Source organism: Ostrinia furnacalis, unplaced genomic scaffold (assembly GCF_004193835.3).
Source record: "Ostrinia furnacalis isolate ACB-3 unplaced genomic scaffold, ASM419383v2 OfSCF0373, whole genome shotgun sequence".
Classification (NCBI taxonomy): domain Eukaryota; kingdom Metazoa; phylum Arthropoda; class Insecta; order Lepidoptera; family Crambidae; genus Ostrinia; species Ostrinia furnacalis.
Window position 1 is genome coordinate 476273 of NW_021130612.1, and position 22283 is coordinate 498555.

A 22283-nucleotide genomic window follows, 5' to 3' on the forward strand; every position below is an offset into this window, starting at 1 on the left:
GTTGCTGGCAAACCTTACACTGATAGCTACGAATTATTTAAAAAAGAGTTCATTAAAGAATTGGAAACATTTAAAAAGAAAACTCAAAGCCCACCCCTACAAAAAGCTGCATTTGCGGCATCTACTTATGCTCTACTAACACATTCATATTCTTCGGTGAATTGGGTGTGTTACTTGCCAAATTGGAGAACGGATTGATGATAGGTAAGTATTCAAATAATCAATTTTTAAGTATTTTACTCCGTAAAGCTATTATATTATGGTTACAAACATCTTAGTAGACTGTGAAATTTCATTGAGCTACCCAGATCTCATTTGTCTAAATATTTAACGGCTTATTTCCAATGAAAGTAGATTTTCATGTACATTTACATAGTATTACTGTCCTTGTCGGCACTAAAAATAATACTCATAATATTATAATAGTTTGCTAAAACTTTAGCTCAGTGTCTCGCTGTATCCCGTAATAAACTATACATTATGTATTACATGAATTATTCATACAAGATGTCGATTTCCAGAAAGTTGCGACCATTTACATATTATGTAGTTCACGAAAAACTTGTGCTTAATTTAAATATGGTTACGTCAAAGTGAAAGGAAGAATATGCGAATATATTCTTTTATTTATTCGTGTTTACACACTATATTTACGTACTGTAAATAGGATTATTTACGGTATGTGTTACGGTGTGGTGCAATTTTAAACAGCTTGAAGAATTTTTAATATTTATGTTAAACATTTACTTTACTTCATCACTTAAGAAGCAATAAGTAAACGTCAGGGAAAAAGCATTATGTACTTAGTTCTACATATTTACTATTTACCTGATTCAGTCCACTACAATAGATTTCGTTTTGCCTCAAATACCTGCCTTTAAAATCTATTCTTCTTCTCAGTCGGTACACTCTTGCCAGAGTGGTCGTGGTCATCATTGTGAATCACGAGGAGTGATGTTCCTCGCAATACGGCGCCATTCCTCGCGGACTACCTACAGCTTTCCAGGCACTTTCGTTAACCGAGGAAATAAATAATTTCCCCTCATTCAAACATTCGCCATAAATTACCTGTAACTATATTTATGAATACTCATAAATGTATGTAAAATATTACATGTCGTTGTGTGTAAGCGGCTTAACTGGCGACTTTTAATATATCGCGGATAACGGACCGCAATTAAGCATTTCAGTCGAGAATTTAACAAATTGTTGCTGTTCTATTTTAATAATCTCGCGTCAAGTTAGAAAAAGTGCCAGTTTATTTCCATAATTTACTTACTTGAATATTAAAAGTTCGCAGACGAGAATTTTCCTTGAACATGTATCAGTAGCTATTTCAAACTCTATTTTGATCGAAAAAATAACACGATGTAGCGCGTATATAACGGAAACTTTTATAGAAATAATTTCTTTATTGTGTTGTTGAGTTGTCAATATGATTAGTAAAAATACTCGTATACTATGTACAAGTATTAGTAGTAGCATTAGTGAAAAGCTTTTAAGTGAGCTAATTTATATTATACAGACAACAGCAGATTCAATGAAATGTTATGATAGCTTCGTTCGTTTAAGCCGAAAGACGTCCACTGCTGGAAAAAGGCCTCTTAGGCTGGGTTGCACCATCTTACTTGACTTCAACAAATGTCAAAAATCTGTCAAACTCCACACCAAAATATTACCGTGCCAAAAACACCGGATAACGGTATAGTTACGTTTAAAGTTCGGTGGTGCTACTCAGCCTTAGACGTTTTAACTACCTACCATACTTATATGATACTTTTTTTGCTTTAAAAATACTCCAGATATGTTCGTCAATATTTATAGCACTCGTAAAAGCTCAAAAACATAGCAAATGATATTACACCAGTGATATGACGGAGTTGAAACGTAAAATGTATACATCTTCGTTCCGGGCGCTTTAACTTTTTCCGGGTGAAAGCAAAATTTAATTTTCCCTGGAAATTGGTATCCCGAGACACGGCGGTACGGCAATGAATCGAATTTGGCCGATAAAACTCCTATAAATACCTTTTCTAGGCGGAATTGACCCATAAAACTGCGAACTTAGTGTTTGTCCTACGCGAAAGTGAAAAAATAAGGGTTTTTCATTTTTGCAATGTAAACAAAATAGGATAAAATAAGGTTTTATTGGTGTTTTCCTTTTTTATTCCACGTTTTTTTATAGAGATTTTTAACAGATAAAAAATAAGGTTGCTACTTTCCTTAAAGCTATCAAGACCAGCTCAATAATTTGATAGTATGTATTAGGTACAATTTCTATAGTAAAAACTTATCATCCATTCATAAAAAATATCAATATTTTTCTTTGATAAACATAATATTGCCGTACTGGTACACAATGACATGAATCACGCTGGTATCACCACATAAATAAACTGACGAACCGATAAATAAGCCTTGAACCCAACATTATCGACGCTCCCGTAAATCACTTAAAGATATTTTAATTAAACATCCTCTATATATCAAGATGGCGGCGGGGCGGGGTACGAAATTAATTTAATTTTAACTTGATAATATATCACGTAGACGTCCGTGCTAATAATGGAATTATGTTTGTACTTCCAGAATCCATTTGCATTCTTATTAGATTCGTTACGGGATCGATCCTGCTAATGAAAACGTTTCGCCTTGCATATTGCGCGCGTGAAAGCCGAGAATGCGCGGGAACAGGAATGTCACTTTGACTTTTTTCTTTTTCAGCGTTTCCGCGTGCAAGAATAACGTTGAAAGTGCTTCTTCTTCTTTTTTTCATTTAATATTTCCCAAAAAGTTTAATACGATGTTTATTAGATAATACTAAATTCAAAACGATAATAATAAAACAGTATTTACTCTGGAAACTAACATTCTACGTCGAATTTAGATAGGCAACATGAATATTTCACGTTTCTAGCGGAAGTATAATTGAAGCAATGTCGGAATAACCGCAATGCTCCCGCCATTACTCCGACATGCATATATGGGGTTGCTAGGCCTCATCTAACGGGCTAATGCGTTTTCGCAGGCTTGATGGCCAGTCCGCAACGCTAGATATTTCATTCAACCGCTCAGACTATTCAGGCTCCCTAGATTGCTATTCTAACCCCCCTTCCCCCCACTAGGGGGAAACAGGGGGTCTTCGGGCCCCCACCCTGTCTGTACGCCGCTTAATTTCCGTATCGTATGGTCATTAATTTGCAAAATGATATTTACGTCGATAGTTAAAAGTTTAAAGTTAGTACTGATTATTTTGAGTGCGCGGATAAGGCTATTAGTACTTAATAAATGTAATTTTGTTTAATTAACATTAGCAGGAGCTTGTATTTGTCGACGCGTAAATTACTTCATTTATTTTATTTCGCTGCGCATTGAAACTGTACTAATTAAAAAAATCGGTCGAGATGAATCTATATCACTGCGCTCTATTAATCACAAGTGAAAATCCTTAAAACCGTAGTGTTAGATTAAATAAATAAAATCTACTCCAATTGAAGAAAAAAGCATTTCCTTGTTAAGTCCGTTTCCATTTGCCGATTAAGAAAGACGGAGAAGATAGACGTGGTTTCATTCAGACACATTAGAGCATACATTTTTATTGCAAAATCATTCCTATTACCTACTTACTAAGTACTATATTTAAGGTAGGCCACTTTATCTGCCCGTGAATTGAAATCACGATAAAACTGTAATGATTTTGTTCAAATTAATAAAGATTATGTTCCTTAGTACTTAGTTTTAGACACTTCTGTCTTCTTCAGCCCATTAAGACCACTGCACCGCCAAAAACAGCTGCAACAAAAAGGCGGGAAGTTGTTTATCTGTCAAAGTTTGGCGCCCTTTTTGCGCCCTCTGGCGGGATTATGCCGCGGCGCCGCCAACTTTTAATTACGACCATTGTGAGCGAAACTTTAACCCGACGACAAAGAACTTTTTCTAATGAAACTTGGACGAGCGCGGTTATATCCACCGACTTGTTTTTCTATTATGTTGCTGGGTCTATGCTATGAAGATTTACAATGGCCGCATCTTTATCTGATATTAGAGTATTTCTCAAAAAAAATGTACGTAACGAAACGGTAGTAACGAAATAGTAAGGCCATAAGGCTTGTTATACATTGGCGAAATATTGTGAATGCTCTTTATTTATTCAATTCGAAATATTTGTAAGTATGCACCCAAATACGGGGTAATATTAAGGGGTTAGAAATAAAATAAGGGAGTAATCATTCATACTATTTTAATAAAATTATTTTTGTTCCATCATGTTTATCCATTTTGAGTCGTTCTCTGTAAGCTTTTTGCCTTTCGGCATTATGGCGGAGACGTCAGGCCAACAGCCATTCAGAGTGCAGCTATTGTTGTCCGTGTAAAATAAATACGGAATTGTTCAGAAACCATGGGAAAGTAGAAATAAATCGTAACTAAAGAGTAAATAACGAAATAGTAAATGAGAGCGACTCATTTTGTTTTTTTGCTTTAAATTGCCAATTCATTATGACACCCCATAGAAAATCAATTTGATACAGAAACTGCGATTACTGTAGAACGATAATACAAAGAAATTTACAATAATTTAGTTACGTATCGCATTTTATGAAACAAAAATACATGAAAAAGCTAGGGTGGCAAACAGGTTTTTGTATGAAAGGTAAAAAAGGACTATTTTTAAAATATCTAAATATTTGGTAATAAGTAGGATTATAGCTATAATTCTTCGTTATCTTAAAGATTAATATTCATCCTTCAAAATTGTGTGTGTGTTTTTTTTGTGTGATGATTTATAAATATAAAACTTTTGAACTGTTTCAAAGCACACTTTTTTTTTCAAAATGTACATTTTTTTTGAGAAATACTCATTTAAGTACCTACCTATACACTTACCTACATGCAGTCTTAGTTTGAAGGTTTGGTACAGTAATTGTTCCGTGCATAAAAAATACTTGAATGAGAAAACAAATGTTTTAATAGAAAAGTTGTTCGATTTTTATTTTTATTTTTATTTTTAACACCATAAAAAAATCACGACGCGACGTAGGCACTAACATATTTTGCGTTCTTGCCTAGATAGGATGTGCACCACGATAAAATCTTATCGACGATATTAGACGATGTCACAATAAAGTTATATCATGTTGTCGCACATCCTTATTAGCCCTATCGGTTAAGTTTAAAAAAGAGTCAGTTATCTTTAACAACAAACTAAGGGATTTTTCAATCGTCGGATAACTTATAACTGAACTGGACTAAATAAATTTGAACTGAAACTGAACTAAATGATAATTTCAGCCCTTAGACGTTAAGTTACAAATGAAACTTGAATTTTAAAAGTAACAGCAGCTTAATCAAACAATTAAGCTCGCATTCCTTCTCGTAAACATGGCGTAATTTTCTCCTGCATATTTCCGAAGCAATCGCGGCTGATCACTGTTTGCACAGAAAACTGAGGCACCGCCTTGCATAAATTGCAGAGCTTCACATAATTAAAAACCAACATTTACATTCAATTCGATGGCGGTCCTCTATTATCACTTATTTTCTCTTTATAAACAACTCCAAGTAAACGCTCGAGTTACACGTTATACGATTTAATTAACTTTGTTAACGTTTATAGCGTTGTTAAATAAACACTTGCGATATTTATTGAAGAAATTAAACTCAATTTTGAATTTATTATAGTAATTTTATTATCTTCTGCTGAAGAATTTGTATATAAATTTTGAATAAGGAGACTCATAGACAGTTTTGAATGTGTGATGTCAGACGCCTATGACACCTAATAAGGTCTGACATCCCTTGTAATATTAAACATGTATAACATCAATTTTTTAACCAATACTATAGAAAATAATTACTTTAACCGTAACTATACGACAAACGATGTCTTCTTATGGAATTTTAACGTTTGTCATAGTTAAAAAGATGGTGCAACCCAGCCTCCTCAAGGAGTTAATAAGGTGCCAAATATTTAGGTTGGGTTGCACCATCTTACTTAACTTTAACAAACGTCAAAAATCTGTCAAACTCCACACAAAAAACACCGGTTATCGTTAAAGTTACTGTTAAACTTAAATGGTACAACTCAGCCTTGTTATTTTCCCACAATAATTTACAACTTCAAAAGCAGTAGAGCGAAAAATTCGGAAAATACCGACAACCTGTAAAGTACACTGCGAGTACGGCGACAAAACACATTGTTATAGACAATGGCGATCGCCGCACTTAATGCCCGCAATCTTGGTAATTCATGCGATACACCGTGATTCAACGAGCTTTCTTTTGTAATGCGATTTATTTACTGGCTGGTTAGATCACAGACTACGAGTAGATTTTTTTCTTTTGTAATGCGTTTATACAGGCTATGATACTGGCTGGTATGAAACGTCAAAGTGACATACAACGTTACATCATCGTCATAATGCACAAAAAGAAAAAAAATAAGTGCTGAAACATACAAGTACCTACTAATAAAAATTGCCAAACATTTTCGATAGATCTTTAGCAGCAAAAAATAAACTCTGTCATAAGCTTAGTAGAGGATGTACTCTACAAAACAAAAAATAAATATTTGAAGACGTTCGATTGGTATCTTTCCTTATTTTAAAATTTCATGTAAATATTCCCAATTTATTCCTTTCTTATAACGTGGGCGCAGGCGAGCCCTTGAGCGTTTCGTAATACATATTAAAGCCGAATAGAGAACGGCCTGCATTATGCAGCCCATTGTTTGTTGGGCCTATGCAATTCTAGTAGCTAAGATTCGACACCTGGCTTAATATCATATTCCTTTGCTACCTGAACAGTGTTTTACGAAACAATATTGTAAAAAGTTCCAACAGTGTGCATGCATTTTTTTTAAATAAAACCTCATACTGGCCACCTACTTAGTAATTCTAATACTGGTCACGCAGAAAAAAAAAACAAAATAGTGCTGTGCGTATCAAAATTAACAAAAACTACCGATGTCATTACCAACATCATGTCTTAAAGCAATCCAACAAATATCATTACTTCCGAGCAATAAAGTAGAAAAGTTCTAACTTAACAAATCTATTTGAAGCAAAAGAAACTAACAAAGCTATAAAAGCGAAATAATAGTTATGGAAATAGTCTTTCATTTTCCACGAAAGAAAACTCCGCGAAACTACCGACAATATGAATGAAACTATAATATTAGAAAAGTTTCGTCCCGGGAAATGAGAAAACGTTGTAGGAACTCGTTCGTCTAATACACGTAGTTATAAACTTGTTCAATATAATATCGAGTGGTGTTTTGTCTCGCTCGCACTCGCTCGCTCCTGGAACTGCCCTCCTTTAATTGCATATTCAGTCGAATAGAGCCATTCCTGCGCCAAAGATGTAACGCAATTAGGATTGCATTTCCTATCTTCATAACTGATTGGGAGAAGCCATTAAACTAATTTTAAGGGACAGAAACTAGACTTAACAATGAATGATAACATGAAAATCAGCGACATTTACAGTGGAAAATTTTAAATTTTCCAAGTAAAATTAATGCTTCACGCTGCGTAACTAACGAATTACTTATATAAAAGCTTGGAGATGGGTACATTGTATAATTATATATTTAAGGAATACAATATGTATAACGAAATACGTGTATAAAAATATCCAAGTTTAATATCAGGAGGAAAAACTTGTACCTATTGTAATTAGTGATTAAAAAAGACGTCAGTGGTTATTTTTGTAAAAGACACCGTAAGGCCAGGAGTAATAACACCATAACCTTGAAGTAAAAGAAACGGCTCTGGTACAATGCCGCCATCTTGACGTATGAGTGTAAAATACCTAATATTATAACGTTAACAGTTTAAATCGCATTTTCTGCCTGTACCTACTTTCGAAACATTTTTAACGAAATGATGTAGTGTAGTGCGTTCATAAATTAGAACTAAGTAGGTATATATTTGTTGTAGGTACATGTTTTCAATAATTAGAAGACTTATGTTTACAGTCACGAATTTACTTGTACTTACAGTGTAATAAAACGTTGAAATGCCCTAAAAATATGCTAAAACAGGTCGTTGGAACGCCCGTAGCGGGATGGGGTGGGGATGAGTTTGTACATTACTGCTATGTGCAAACGCTTAGTACATGAAACAAGCGATTGTTATGATAATTTCGACTGCAATAGACGGCAGAGCGATGAAATATTGGCCTCTTTTGCATAAGCACCGAGGCAGCGCTGGTTCGTACGGAACTCGGCCGACCTAATTGCTCATTAACGGAAACACTAATGAAAACGAATTTGTCACGTCAATTAGCAGTTCGGAAACTATTATGCAAATGAAGGTAAATAGAAGGGATTTATTTTTCGTGTTTCAACTTAGCGTGACTTTAATGGGGACCTTTTAAAAGTACTTAGTTTTGTTCAAAGGACGTTACAAGCATGTTAATGTTTAAGTTGTTTTTAGTTCCATAGTTACTATTATGATTCCTTTTAGGTATTAAAANGGAGTCTTTAATGGATGATATTGTTTGTTTACACATACAATCTCACTATTTTGTTGCAATTTCTTACAAAACTTTGCGCGCAAAAAGCAAATCTAGTATGAAAATCATCAAACTTCTAATGCTCGTAACTCAGTTCAGACTGAGTTTAGAGGTATACATGTCATAGTATGTTTGGTTTATTACACTATTTTGTAATCAAAATACAAAGTTTGGTCGATGGCCGCGCGAAAAAAAAATCGCCAATTTCCGGCATTGTCTTTTTCGCCCGTATTCACAAACATTACTCAGGTCTCGGAGTGCGCGTGGACGCACAGGATGGCACACGAACCAATCATAGAGCTCTATTTAACGCTGTGCCGATTTGCTACTTCGCTTAGCAAGTATCGTTTGTGAATACGGGCGTTTGTGTACGAAAGGGGTGACATGTGACGTAATAAAGTTGTTACGTCAGAAGTACATTTGATTTCTCGGACTCTCTGATGTTACGGACAAAACACAGGCAGCAAACTACGTATAGAAGCGGCACGGGAGGGTGACATTGACATATTATGACAAATCTGAAGTTTTGCTGACGTTTGACGTTACAAATACACCCTATTCCAAAATTTAATCTCTGGGCGATTTATACGTAGCCACTAAACTTTTAACCTCATGCAGATGTCATAAGGTTGATAATGACTGACAAATTGCAATCTGTGGCGTATTATTTAGTTTATCAGATGTGATTGTGCAAACAAAAAATGCAATAGCTTGATTTGGTAATCATAAAATGTACTTACCTATAAGACAGCTCGCGTCCACGACCCGACTCTTTATAATCATGTTGCTCAACAGTTTCTGGCACTTGCTCGCCATGTCGATATACTTCAAGGAAAACCCGTACTGTTCATTCGAGTAGCTATACTCAGCCAATGTTGCATACGCGAGACATATCTTTTCATACAACAGCGTCTTCAAATGCAGTTTCCACGCGAAATTGTCATCTCTACTTGGCTCGTGCCAAGTTGGGAATATTTTCTTTTTATTCCTGATGAGTATAGCGTTCTTGTCGATATTCGAATTCGATTCGATCAAACAATTGCCGGTTTTGTCCGAAGTCTTTCGCTCGCGTCGTCGTCGCCGGCTGCGGGACGTGTGCTCTTTGGATTCGGACTTCTTCGTTATTGGCTCGTAGTCCATTTTGATGGGTTCGTACGGGTTCGCCATTTTTGGATGCTGTTCTTCGATTATGATTTGTTGCCTGAGGCGTTCGCGCTCTTCTTCCTGTTTTAAAAAACATTTTGTGATCAATAAATTAAAATTTATGGTATCACCTCCACAAACAACTTATCTAGTCAAAGCCTCTATTTGCCTTTGGAGAGATCATTATTACCACATTGGATTCTGCGTTCTGCAGTCAGGTCAAAGTGAACGCAGCCCGCAACATGTATGAACAACATTGTGCCTCATACTAAGCGGTTGCCTGATCCAGCCCGTTGACCTGACCGCAAATCGCAGAAGGCATTCAGTGTAACCAATTCACCAATTCTTTAGCCATAACTAAAAAGTTTTGTTTCTTTGCATTGCTTTTTACAATGTTTTTGTTGATCCTTTGCTATGGAAAGGGTGAATCAAAAAATGCGCAATACAATATTAATAACAATCTTAACTATCAGCTTACCTTGCACTTGTCTATGGTGACGTTGTAGACCGCTACTAGGCCTTTGAGAACGTGCTTTAAGACTCCGTCACAGCGATCTGGTGGCGCAGTACCGAGTTTTGTTTCCAATCACAATAACTATTAAAACACAGTAATGGCGTGGCAACGACTGTCTTTTATTCAAAATAGCTTATTATATGAACAACCAGGTGGCGCTGGTGGTAATAGACAATACTTATTTTGTTACAGATTAAATAACTAAAATAACATCCTCCCATAACAAAATAATCATAAAATAGTTTTAAAAGTTAAACTTCTGAGATGCCCATTAACTTAAGAAATTTATAATGCTTCTTGATACAAAGACTTTTTGTTAGTAAATCTGCTGGCATATCAGATGTTGGTACATATTGAACTTTTACCTTATTGTTTGATACACATTCTCTTACAAAATGATGGCGGACATCAATATGTTTGGTACGCTTGTGATATAATGGATTTGCAGCTAATTTCAAAGAACTTTGGTTATCACTATACAAACAAACAGGAATGCTGCTATCAAGTACACCCATCTCATTCATCAAATGTTTTAAATAAATAGCTTCTTTGCAAGCTTCGGACAGGGCCATATATTCTGCCTCTGTACTTGATAACGCTACAGTTTTTTGTTTTCTAGACTCATAACTGACAACACATCCTGACAAAATGAAATTATAGCCGGTATATGATCTCCTATCCAAATTACATGATGCCCAGTCAGAATCAACATAACCATGCAAATTGTTATTATTATTTTTCTTATATACTAAGCCATAATGTTTTGTCTTTTGTAAGTATCTTAACAACCTTTTCAGATGTTTCCAGTGTGTTTCATTATAACATGTGTTAAACTGACTCAAGAAGCTAACACTGTAAGAGATATCTGGTCTAGTGAGTACAGACAAATACATTAAACTCCCTATTAATTTCTGATAAGGAAGTGACTCATTACACTGTTCATTTAAACATTTTTCTAACTTTAGGTTTGCCTCCATGGGAGTATCTGAAGTTTTACACTGACTCATGTTAAATCTAGCCAAAATGTTATTTATAAATTGAGTTTGGTCTAGGGTAATACAATCATTCATAACTTTTACATTCATACCGAGGCATTGTGATATTTCACCCAAATCTTTAATTTTAAATTCACATTCTAATACCTGTTTTAAATGTTTATAAGAATTTTCACAGTTATAAAACACAAAAAAGTCGTCCACAAATAAAGCTACATAGACTTTTATATTATCATGACATTTTGTGAACAAACATGGTTCATAACTTGACTTTGAATAGCCTAGTTTTAATAAACATTCTTCCACTTTAGTGTACCAGGCTCTAGCAGATTGCTTCAAGCCATATATTGCCTTTTTCAATTTAAAAACTTTATTTTCACAATCATCAAAGCCAGAATTTTCAGGTACTTCTATATAAACACATTCATTTAAATTACCATTTAAAAATGCTGTAGGGACATCTAAGTGATTCATCTTCAAATCTAGTTGTGCAGATAAAGCGAATAATAGTCTTAAAGTAGAATACCTTAATACTGGTGAAAATGTTTCATTGAAGTCAACTCCTTCAATTTGAGTGAACCCTTTAGCAACAAGTCGCGCCCTGTATCGCACTTCACCATCACTATTGTATTTCTTTTTGAATACCCACTTGTTTTTCACCACTGTACCTACACTTGGTCTGTCCACTAACTCCCATGTGTCATTGTCACTGAATGATTTCATCTCCTCCTTCATGGCGGTCTTCCATTGCTCTCTTTCAGAGCAAGTCATGGCTTCATTCAGTGTGAGTTGTTCACCTGTATCCTCTTCAATGCACATGTTGGAGAATCCATAATAATTTGGCTTCTTCCGGATCCTTTTTTCTGGTAGAATGGTCACATTATTCTGAGCAATTACTTCCACATCAGATGCATTCAAAGATTCATGAAAATCATCTTCTGAGCTTGAGGTTTCACTTTGAACATATGATTCATCATAATTATCTGTGGACTGCTCACTTTCATCATTTACTGCTGGTTCTGCCGGGGTATCAGTCACTGGCTTCTCTTGTATCACAACATCTACTGCATGATTGTCACTCTCGATGTTCTCCATTATTATTACATCTCTTGACACAGTTACCGCTCGGCTGACAGGATTGTACAAACGGTAACCCTTGACATTTTCAGAGTAGCCAACTAGATGCATCTTCTGAGCCTTCTTATCCCATTTTTTCCGTTGCTCTTTAGGAATGTGAACCATGACTGGGCTACCATACACTCTTACATGGCTTAGATCTGGTTTACTGCCCGTCCACATCTCATATGGAGTAACACCTCGTTCAAGAGCAGCAACTGGCGATCTGTTCTTGAGATAGACTGCTGTATTGACAGCTTCTGCCCACAGTGACTTGTCAAATTTTGCATCAAACAAGAGACATCTTGCCTTTTCAACTATCGATCTGTTGTATCGCTCGCACAGCCCGTTTTGCTCTGGTGTGTAAGAGTTACTTTTCTGGTGCACTATGCCATTCTTCTTCAAAAAATCCTCCATTTCCTTAGAGCAGAACTCTCCACCATTATCAGATCTCAAGACTTTGATTTTTGTGGACTGCTGGTTCTCTACAAGCTCTTTGAATTCTTTGAAGTACTTGTAAGTTTCATCCTTGGTCTTAAGGAAATAGACGAAACACATCCGGCTATAGTCATCCACGAACAGGAGAAAATATCTGGCCATACCGAGTGATTTATTCTCCATTGGCCCGCACAAATCTGTATGAACCAATTCCAGCACATTCTTGGTCTTGCTTGAACTGAGAGGGAAGGGCAGCCTTGCCTGTTTCCCCTCACAACACACAACGCAGGTTGATTTGCTGGCATCACTTTTGTCTTGGTATGTTACACCTTGAACTGCTCCATGTTTCATCTTCTCAAGATCATTAGCATTTATATGCCCGAGTCGTCTATGCCAAGTTGTACAAGAAGCCTGGACTGCAGCTGCCAAAACTTGCTCAGACTTCACAATGTGTAACTTGTATACATTATTCACCAAACTTGCTTCGCCGATACACTCATTTTGAGCATTGTAAATGTAACAACCACTTTTGTTGAAGTGTACCCTGTTACCCTTTTCAACAATTCTGCTCACTGACAACAAGTTCGTCGTTAAGTTAGGTACACACAACACATTGTTTACTTCTATTTCATGCTCTTTGTTCTTGACACACGTAGTTAGATGTGATGTTCCTGAGCATAGAACTTGTACACTTGTCTGGTTGGCCACTATAATTTCCTTAGTTTTCAGCTGGTACGAAATATCAGTTAGTAAACTTTTGTTTGACACCAAATGATTGCTAGCACCGGAATCTATGTACCAATCGTCAGTACTGAAATCTTGCGAAAGAAACACTGCACTAAAAGCATTTGTCATCTTTGTAGTTTCCACAGAAGGACATTGATTTTTAAAATGCCCAACCTTCTTACATTTATAGCAGCGAATAACTTTTCGTGGTGCCGGTGTTTTGCTGTTGTTGACATTGACATTACTGACAGATGGCTGCGTTCCATTATTGCTATATGATTTCCCGCGCTTTTGAGCAATGAACGCGCTTTCTGACTTTGTCTCAAAATCTGCACTCATATCTAGCAATTTGGTTTTGATCGCGTCGGCACTGATTTTCATGCCCGAGTGTTCAATTGCCATTATCATTGGGCTAAACTTTTCAGGAAGTCCGGCAAGCAACAGGGAACCGATCCATTCATCATTTATCTCAAAACCAGTACCTTTCAACTTCTGTGCGGTTTCTACAAGCTGGGACACGTAACTGGTCATGGAATCACAGGATTCTAAACGGATAGATATCAAACTCCTTAGTAGGCTGATCTTCCGCGTAAAGCCTGAATCATCGAAGAGAGATTTTAGCTTGTTCCATAAACCTCGTACCGTAGCTTCAGTTTTGATATGCGAATAGAGAGATGGATCTATTGTCATGATGATTTTTGCTCTGGCTCTTTTATCTTCCAATTCAGGCAGGATGGTATCATCGTTCAAACTGACGCCTTCCAGGATCATGTAATTTTCTACAGCAAACGCCCAATCATCGTAATTTTCACGTCCCTTTAATTTAGGTACGTTCACAGAATAACTTGCCGACATTTTAAACACTGATTTACTACTTATTTCACCGATAACTAATTTATTTCTGTGTCTGGGCCCATAACCTATTAAAACACAGTAATGGCGTGGCAACGACTGACTTTTATTCAAAATAGCTTATTATATGAACAACCAGGTGGCGCTGGTGGTAATAGACAATACTTATTTTGTTACAGATTAAATAACTAAAATAACAATAACAATATTAACCATAAACAATCATAACTATGCTCACCTTGCACTTGTCTATGGTGACATTGTGGAGCGCTAGTAGACCTTTTAGAGCGTGTTTTAAAGCTCCGCCGCAGCGGTCGGGCGGCGCCGTGCCCAGTCCACCAGACATGCTCGCTTTGCGTTTGTTTTCCTGCACCAAATTACATATTTTATTATTTGTAAAATATCAAGCTTCGCAAAACTACCTTTAACATTTAAATTAGAACTCCCTTCCGCAGTTAACAGCTCCAGTTATACTCATTGGCGTATCTATAGGGTTCTTTTTCAGGGGAGGCCTTCTCTTAACCGCCTCTGTGGTCTAGTGGTAAGACCATCTGCTTCAGACGCAGAGGTCCCGGGATCGATTCCCAGTGGGGGCAGATTTTTCTGTTCGGTTTGGTTGGTGGTAGGGCTTGTTCTAAGTCCGCCTGGCTAGCTACCACCATCTTACCTAAGTCTGTCGCCATAACAATGTTAACAGCTTTGTTGCGTTCCGGCAGTTAGAGGTAAGATAGCCAGTTCCTCCGTGGTTGAGGATTCCGGGTGAAGCTCGCTTCCACCTTCAGCCTGATATCATCACTTACCATCAGGTGAGATACAAGCCAAGAGCTTCCTCGTTGTGGATATAAAAAAAGGCCTGGCCCCTGAAATGCTATGTCACAGGGGGAGGGGGAGGGGATTAGTATCATAGCTCATGAGTTGAACTATGAACTATCATCTACAAATCAGTAGCCCAACATCCATCCTACGCCTCAGGACGTTTCTAAAGAAACTGAAAGCAAGCAGTGTAGGACCGTTCGTTATGAAAATCCTTAGGGAACGCCTTTGTCCCGCAGTGAACGTCATTCGTCTGAAACTGAACGAAATATAATTTCAATTAAAATCCGGTCGCCGAGCAGACATGACTGTGCGACGGGCAGCCGCAGTGAGTGTGCGAGCGCGACAGCAATATAATTACGCACAAGCGAAAAGAATGGGTAGCTTGGGGTCATTGGACGAAATTCTATCTGCTCGGCGTTCGGACTTCAATCGCAGATCATTGGTGAACCTAAGCCTCTCAACAAACACCACAAAGTACAAAGTTTTCATCCAGTACTACCAGCTACCATCTTGAAGTCGTCGGTCCATCGACCAATAAATACTATACTACGTTTACCAAGACAAGAAACAACTACAAACTCACCCCAGTACTTTCTCTCACTCGATTGCCAATATCCCTCAAAGCCAAGCCTCTGCTCTGAACAGCCAGTGTATTAGTGCTATCTCCCTCCTCTGCAGTGTCTTTCTCGTTCTCTTTATTGCCGTCCTTGTCACATTCGTCAGTTTTGGACTTGCCGTCTCTGTCAAACTCGTTGTCGTCATCGCACGGTTCCGCGTACTTTGCGAATTCTGGGTCTTCACTGTCGGGATCTATGGATTCTTCTGCAAAAGTGTATTTAGGTTTTGTGTGTAAATATTTTTCTATTTTTGAAATTGATTTTACACTTTTGGTTAATATTAAGTTTATAGTAAGGTTTTTGGTAAGTCACTTTCAATAAATTAATAGTTAAAATTGTTTGGCCCTAAGGTTGACTGGCAGAAAATGCCCAAAGGCATTAAGTCCGCCTTATGTACACCGTTCTATGTGCATATAAGTTTTAAATAAATAAAATAAATAAAACCACCTTTTTTTAAGTCTTAGTAAAATAGATTTTTTATGTTGTCTGTGTAGCTACAACCGTATGTTTTATAATTTGTTCAGCCATCCAAAAACAGTGAAATAAGAGTAACTTACCTTTAAAGTCCGGGCAGGCGGGGTTAGTATTTGCTGGTACATACAAGTCGGCCAGCATGTAGTGTGAAGACGCCACTATTTGCGGATATCTGCCACAAAATTATTCATTGTCATTCAATATTCAATTTTGAACAGAATTTAGTACTTATGAATGTCAAAAGGTAGCCCTTAAGGGGCTCCTAAGCATTATTTATTTATTTATTTTATTTATTTATTCATGAATAGAACGGTAGTACCAATTACACTATTCAAACAAGACGTAACAAAGTTCAGAATAACATTTAAGTACTTATAAACAATTTAACTTAATTTAGGAAAAGTATAGAATTTTTTCACAGTAACCCAAACATTCTGCTAGTAACGTACTCCACCCCTCTGCAAATACGTCACATTTTGGGTTTTGGTCCAGCAAACGATTGAGAGCACTTAATGTACGCATGTCTATGTTACTAGAATTTTGTTTTTTTACTTACTTTTCCGCCTTGAGGAGTTCTATAGCGTGTTCTAATAGCTGTCGCACGTGTTCTGACCTGTTAGCCAGCCGCATGTTCCTACAACATCATATGAAAGTGTAATGTATGTGGGTATCTCATTATATTTTATTATTGTAAGATACTGAGGGTAATCTGTGGCAAGACGATATCGGTCTGTCAGAAATATACGTTGTCATTTACTGGACGTTCTCGGTGTTTGATTGCTCCCGAATATTACATTGGCGTACGAGGCTGTGGATTTTATTTTGTGCGTGTGAAACGTAAAATAACTATTTTTGTGGTAAAACAAATAAATAGACATAAATAAAGTGACAATGTCGGTGGGAAAAGTGAACGAGTTTGATGTCGTAAACGGCGTGTGGTCGTCTTACGTGGACCGACTANTTAGGTACTTGTTTACTGGCTCTATCTGTTAGTTTGTAACATTTTCTCGCTTTGACAGCTAAATCAGACATAAACTAGACGTAGACAAACCTTGGCTACATTACATTTTGTCAAAAACAACTAGAAATGGGATGAAACTTTGTAAGGGAATGGGATTGAATTTTGATAAAAATATTTTAGATATAGATGAATAGAGATAATTTATAAAGGCCACTCAAGGTATTACAAAGTTTCAGGCGTCGACATAATCTTAAAATGATTTAGTAAAAAAAAAACCTTTATTCTTGCCAAAAAAATTAGTTTTTTATAACTGTCGTGAAACGCAAACAGTATTCTATAAAGCTTTTGTGTTTGACACAACTGAAACATGAAAACTCTTGTCGCGAAAACGCTCTGAATAACACTACGCGTTGACGTTACATAAGGAGAGACGTAACGCTGCAGTCCGTCCGCTATGTACTTTGTATACAACTGAGTCCAGTATTATATCGGGATGCAATTGGGCTTACAATGTCTGCAGATTGAAGATATTGAAGATTTTACCCCACGTAAGAGTAACGAAATCAGTATCCAGGAACTTTGTTTCATTTAAGTAAAGCTTAAAAGCTGCTCTACCATTACTTTTTGAGACACACAAGTAATCGCATAGGCAATGGTTGAAGAAAAACTTAAGGCTTCCTAGTCTTACATAATGTACTTATTTCTCATTCAGATCACTCTTTAATTTCATAAAGATTGATAAGTATTTAATTTTATTTTAATAATCCAACCCAGAGCTCCAAAAAGTATTATTGCACCTCCCTCGAGTCTCTATCTGTTAACGTTTCAATAAAAACGACACAACAACGCCAAACTCCAAAAGTATTTTAATTTCGCTCATATTAAAAATGAGATCCTTGAAAAAACTTGTTAAACAGCCTATTAAAAAGCTCGAGTTCTTCTCGTATAATACACATACGTGAAATTTGTAATTTGTTTATCAAACGTCTGTCGGCGCGGGGGGCGCGGGCGGGGCGCGGCCACGCTCGCTCCGGCACACTCGCGCCAGTCACGTGCGGATACGCCGGCTCTCAACGTGCTCGTCAACGTATCGATTCTCGCTGCAACTATCGACCAATCCGCCGATGCACATCACTATCGCGTTTCCCGCGCAATTTTAAAAATTCGAAACTTTCTAATTTCGAACGCGTGTGTTGTGTTTTTATTTTCTCGTTTATTATTTTTTGGTGGCCTTGGATTTCTTCGCGCGAAGGTCTTAAGCAGGTTAGTTTTTCAATACTTTTTTTAATGTATGATGGGAAAATGGAACCGGTTGTATTATGCTAAATCGCTTTAGTGTAAAGGTCAATACTCCCGGCGGCACGCGAGCCGCGATAGATGTAGAGCGTGCTGGAGTCGATCACATGATTGACTTGGAGACGACGGGACACAACACTATTTATTTTCAAAGACTATCTGTGGTCGTAAACCCATAATTAATAAAAAACAGATAAAATTCATAAACCATAAAATTGTAAACGTAATGTTTCATTTTCCTTGAACTATTTCCAGACATAGAGCACATTGTTTTAATTAGGCAAAGAATGTGTATACATACGTCCGCTTAAAAAATTCATTGTCGAACACATAATTAAGAGGTCAAAGACGTGTAATGAATAAAATGTGCTTAATTAATGTAAATGACTCAATAATTGAGTGTAATTCATGGGACTCTACGTTTTATACCCGCAAGTAAAAATACATTTTTCTACTAAACTTTTTTTTAATAGTCTTTTTTTAAATTAAATTAATTTTAATTGCTAGCAGCGATTTTAATTGATGATTACCTTTTTTGAATATTTTCCATCGTATTAGAAGCATTTCAGAATTTAATTGAATTAAGGCATTTGCTTGGCTCCGACATCGAACCCGGAAAGTCGTAGCGCCATCAAAACTAATCCTATTAGAGAATGAGAGCAACGCTATTGTGTGTTACTTCTCAAATAGAAACTCCTAAGACTTTGAAGAAAAAATTTAAAAAGGACTTTTGTAAAAATAGATTTAAAGAGTAGCTAACACAAAAAAAGAAGAGTTTATTTGAAGGGCTGATATTTCAATCAAAGTTATCGTTCTTTAGCGTAAATGAGTTTGTGATGCTGACAGTTTTTTTTATACATATTTTAAAATGTCATTATTTAAAATATGAAAATCTTTTGAATTATCAAATTAAAATGATATTAAATAACAGCCTTCATGTCCCGTGAGTCGAATATAGAGGGATATGAGTCGTATCTATTGTATCCACTTAACTTAAAGATAGTAGAGCTATTTTAGTAGGAATTACATTTTTTTAACCAGAAAGCCTTGCATCTCATCGAAAATCCCTTCAATTTCTGGTTCCTTCATCCTCATACCATGTTTGAAGCAAATAAAGATGTTCTTATTCAATTCAGTAAAATATAATCAGATAAATTAAATTATTAACGTCAGCGACTTTAATTCAAGCTGAAGCATAACTCACTCTTATTTCCCATATACGGGAGATTAACCTTAAAGTTAAACCACTACTGACGTCGACCGGTACGCTAACGGGCCGATAAAAATTAACTCATAGCTAGTCCTATCAGGGTCATTCCATAAAAATCTGTATAATATTTTCGACGTCATTTTGTCCGTAACTTTTTTAAGATGCTTTTGAATACTTTATTAGTGTAAATTATAGTTTATTAATTAATTATGTTATGTCTAAAAGGGCCAGTCANCTATATGAACAACCAGGTGGCGCTGGTGGTAATAGACAATACTTATTTTGTTACAGATTAAATAACTAAAATAACATTTCTTGCAATAACCTGTTAAAAATTTTCCGGTGATAAAAAAATAGTGGTGTATAATAATACTCTATAATGAACAAAATCTTGTTGAGACCGTGATACTTGTCATTGTTATGAATAAGTGATGCAATACGATTATAATACAAAAATATTGCTTTATTATGTATTTAGTTCATTGACATTTACTCTCTTAACCATTTAACATGGACATTGATCCATGCTCTAACTAAACATCTACACGGTAAAATAAATCTCGGAGGCGAAAACAGGATAATTATATGATCAAACGAACTTTAGGCTAGTTGCCTAAAAAAATTTTTTTTGTCCGTAATGTTTAATATCAAAAAATATTGGACACGTATAATTTTATTTGTCAATCTAACAAATAATTACATAGTTATGGTGCGTTGAAGTTGCGCACGACGTCACAACGTGCGGCATTTTTAAGCAAGCATTGACGTCACGGGCCTCTTCTTATGAACTTTGGGGCGCTTTATCTCTTTAAATTTTCATTAGTTTGAAAAAGTGCAAAATACGAGTAGAGTATTTTTTGATAAGTTAACTGACGGACTAATTAAAACTCTTGCTTTTTGACCCAGGCAACATCCCCATTATCCTGTTTTCGCCGAAGAGATTTAAGGTCCCTCCCAACCCGAAGATTTCTATATCTCCCTGGAGGTAAACGTCAATGTCATCTCTTCTCTAAATATAATGAGACCGCTCGGACACCGAGCCCACAGCGTGGTAGGGGTGAGGTTGGTTGCCCGCTCTTTTGTTTTTTANATATTACATTGGCGTACGAGGCTGTGGATTTTATTTTGTGCGTGTGAAACGTAAAATAACTATTTTTGTGGTAACACAAATAAATAGACATAAATAAAGTGACAATGTCGGTGGGAAAAGTGAACGAGTTTGATGTCGTAAACGGCGTGTGGTCGTCTTACGTGGACCGACTAGAAATGTATTTTTTAGTCAATAAAATTGCGGATGGACTGAAATTACCAACATTAATATCGGTAATGGGCAGTGAAGCATATGAATTATTGGTAAACCTCGCTAGTCCAAAGAAGCCGTCGGAGTTAACATATGCTACGGCGGTCGAAATGATGAAAAGTCATTTGGAAACTACCCCGTCTGCCCTCGCCGAACGATATCGATTCCGACAACGCAGGCAAGTCAGCGGAGAAAGCCTAGCCAATTACGTCGCGGAACTGAAGAAGTTGGCTCGAAACTGTAAGTTCGAATCCAACCTCAACGAAAACCTTCGCGACCAATTCGTATGCGGGATAAGAAGTGACGTCATCCGACAGAGGCTATTCGCCGAGGACGATTCCCTAACCTACGCGGAGGCGGTCAAGCTGGCGTCATCACTGGAGGCGGCGGAGCGCGATGCGGCCGCGGTGGAGGGACGCGGGAGCGCCACGACGGCGGGCGCGGAGGAGGCGTCAGTGCACGCGGTGCAAGCACGGGGCTACGGCGGCGGAGGCGGCGGAGGCGCTGGGAGGCGCGGGCCGCGGGCCGCACGTGGCGGCGCATGGCGAGGAGCGAGCAGCAGGGCGCGGCCGGGCAGCGCGGGCGCGGGTGCCGCCGGGGCGCGCGGCCCGGACCAGGGCGAGCCGCATTGCAAAGCTTGCGGTGCCACCAACCATGCATCCAAGGAGTGTCGGTTCCGGGACTATGAATGTAGTCGGTGTGGACGTATCGGGCACCTTCGTCGTGTGTGCTCGAGCTATGCGGACAGCGACTATAGGAAGAGCGGATTCAACAAACAAGCGAGCTCAGGCCGGAACCTCCACTACGGCGAAGTTGTAGAGGAGAATGACTACGGTGAAGAAACACAGCAAGAAGATCTCCATCATTTGTGCCTGAACGACTACAGGGCGGTGAGTTTACCGATTCAAATAGAGGACCGCATTGTCTCAATGGAAGTAGATACAGGCACAGCCGTATCGTGTATTAGCAAACAAACTTACGATAATTACTTTAAACATTTGAAAATTGAGAAAAGTAATATTATATTAAATTTTTATGATGGATCTAAAATTAAACCTTTAGGTACTATAAGCCCTGATGTATCTTATGGTGGCCGTACCAAAAAGTTGGAATTATTTATAATAAAGGGAGGCACGACCGCCTTATTAGGTAGGCAGTGGCTAGCGGAGCTAAATATTAAAATTCCATTGTTTACTAGTTGTCATAAAGTAGGCATTGAATGTGTTCAAATGTCAAATGAAGTTAATGTGTTGGTTAACAGATATAAAGAACTATTCAGCGGAGGTTTGGGTCGTTACACGGGCGGCAAGG

General features: G+C 37.3%; 1 protein-coding gene across 1 annotated transcript in view; it reads right to left on the minus strand.

The window, feature by feature from the left end:
- Positions 1–7326: 7326 nt before the first annotated feature.
- Positions 7327–22283, minus strand: part of LOC114361354 (erythroid differentiation-related factor 1) — a 30755-nt gene continuing 15798 nt past the window's right edge. Inside the window, exons 8-13 of the mRNA XM_028316353.1 lie at positions 16762–16839; positions 16289–16377; positions 15698–15936; positions 14537–14665; positions 9255–9738; positions 7327–7346 (exon numbers count right to left, since the gene is read on the minus strand). Coding sequence (XP_028172154.1) covers positions 7327–7346; positions 9255–9738; positions 14537–14665; positions 15698–15936; positions 16289–16377; positions 16762–16839 — 1039 coding nt within the window. The remainder of the gene's footprint in view (positions 7347–9254; positions 9739–14536; positions 14666–15697; positions 15937–16288; positions 16378–16761; positions 16840–22283) is intronic.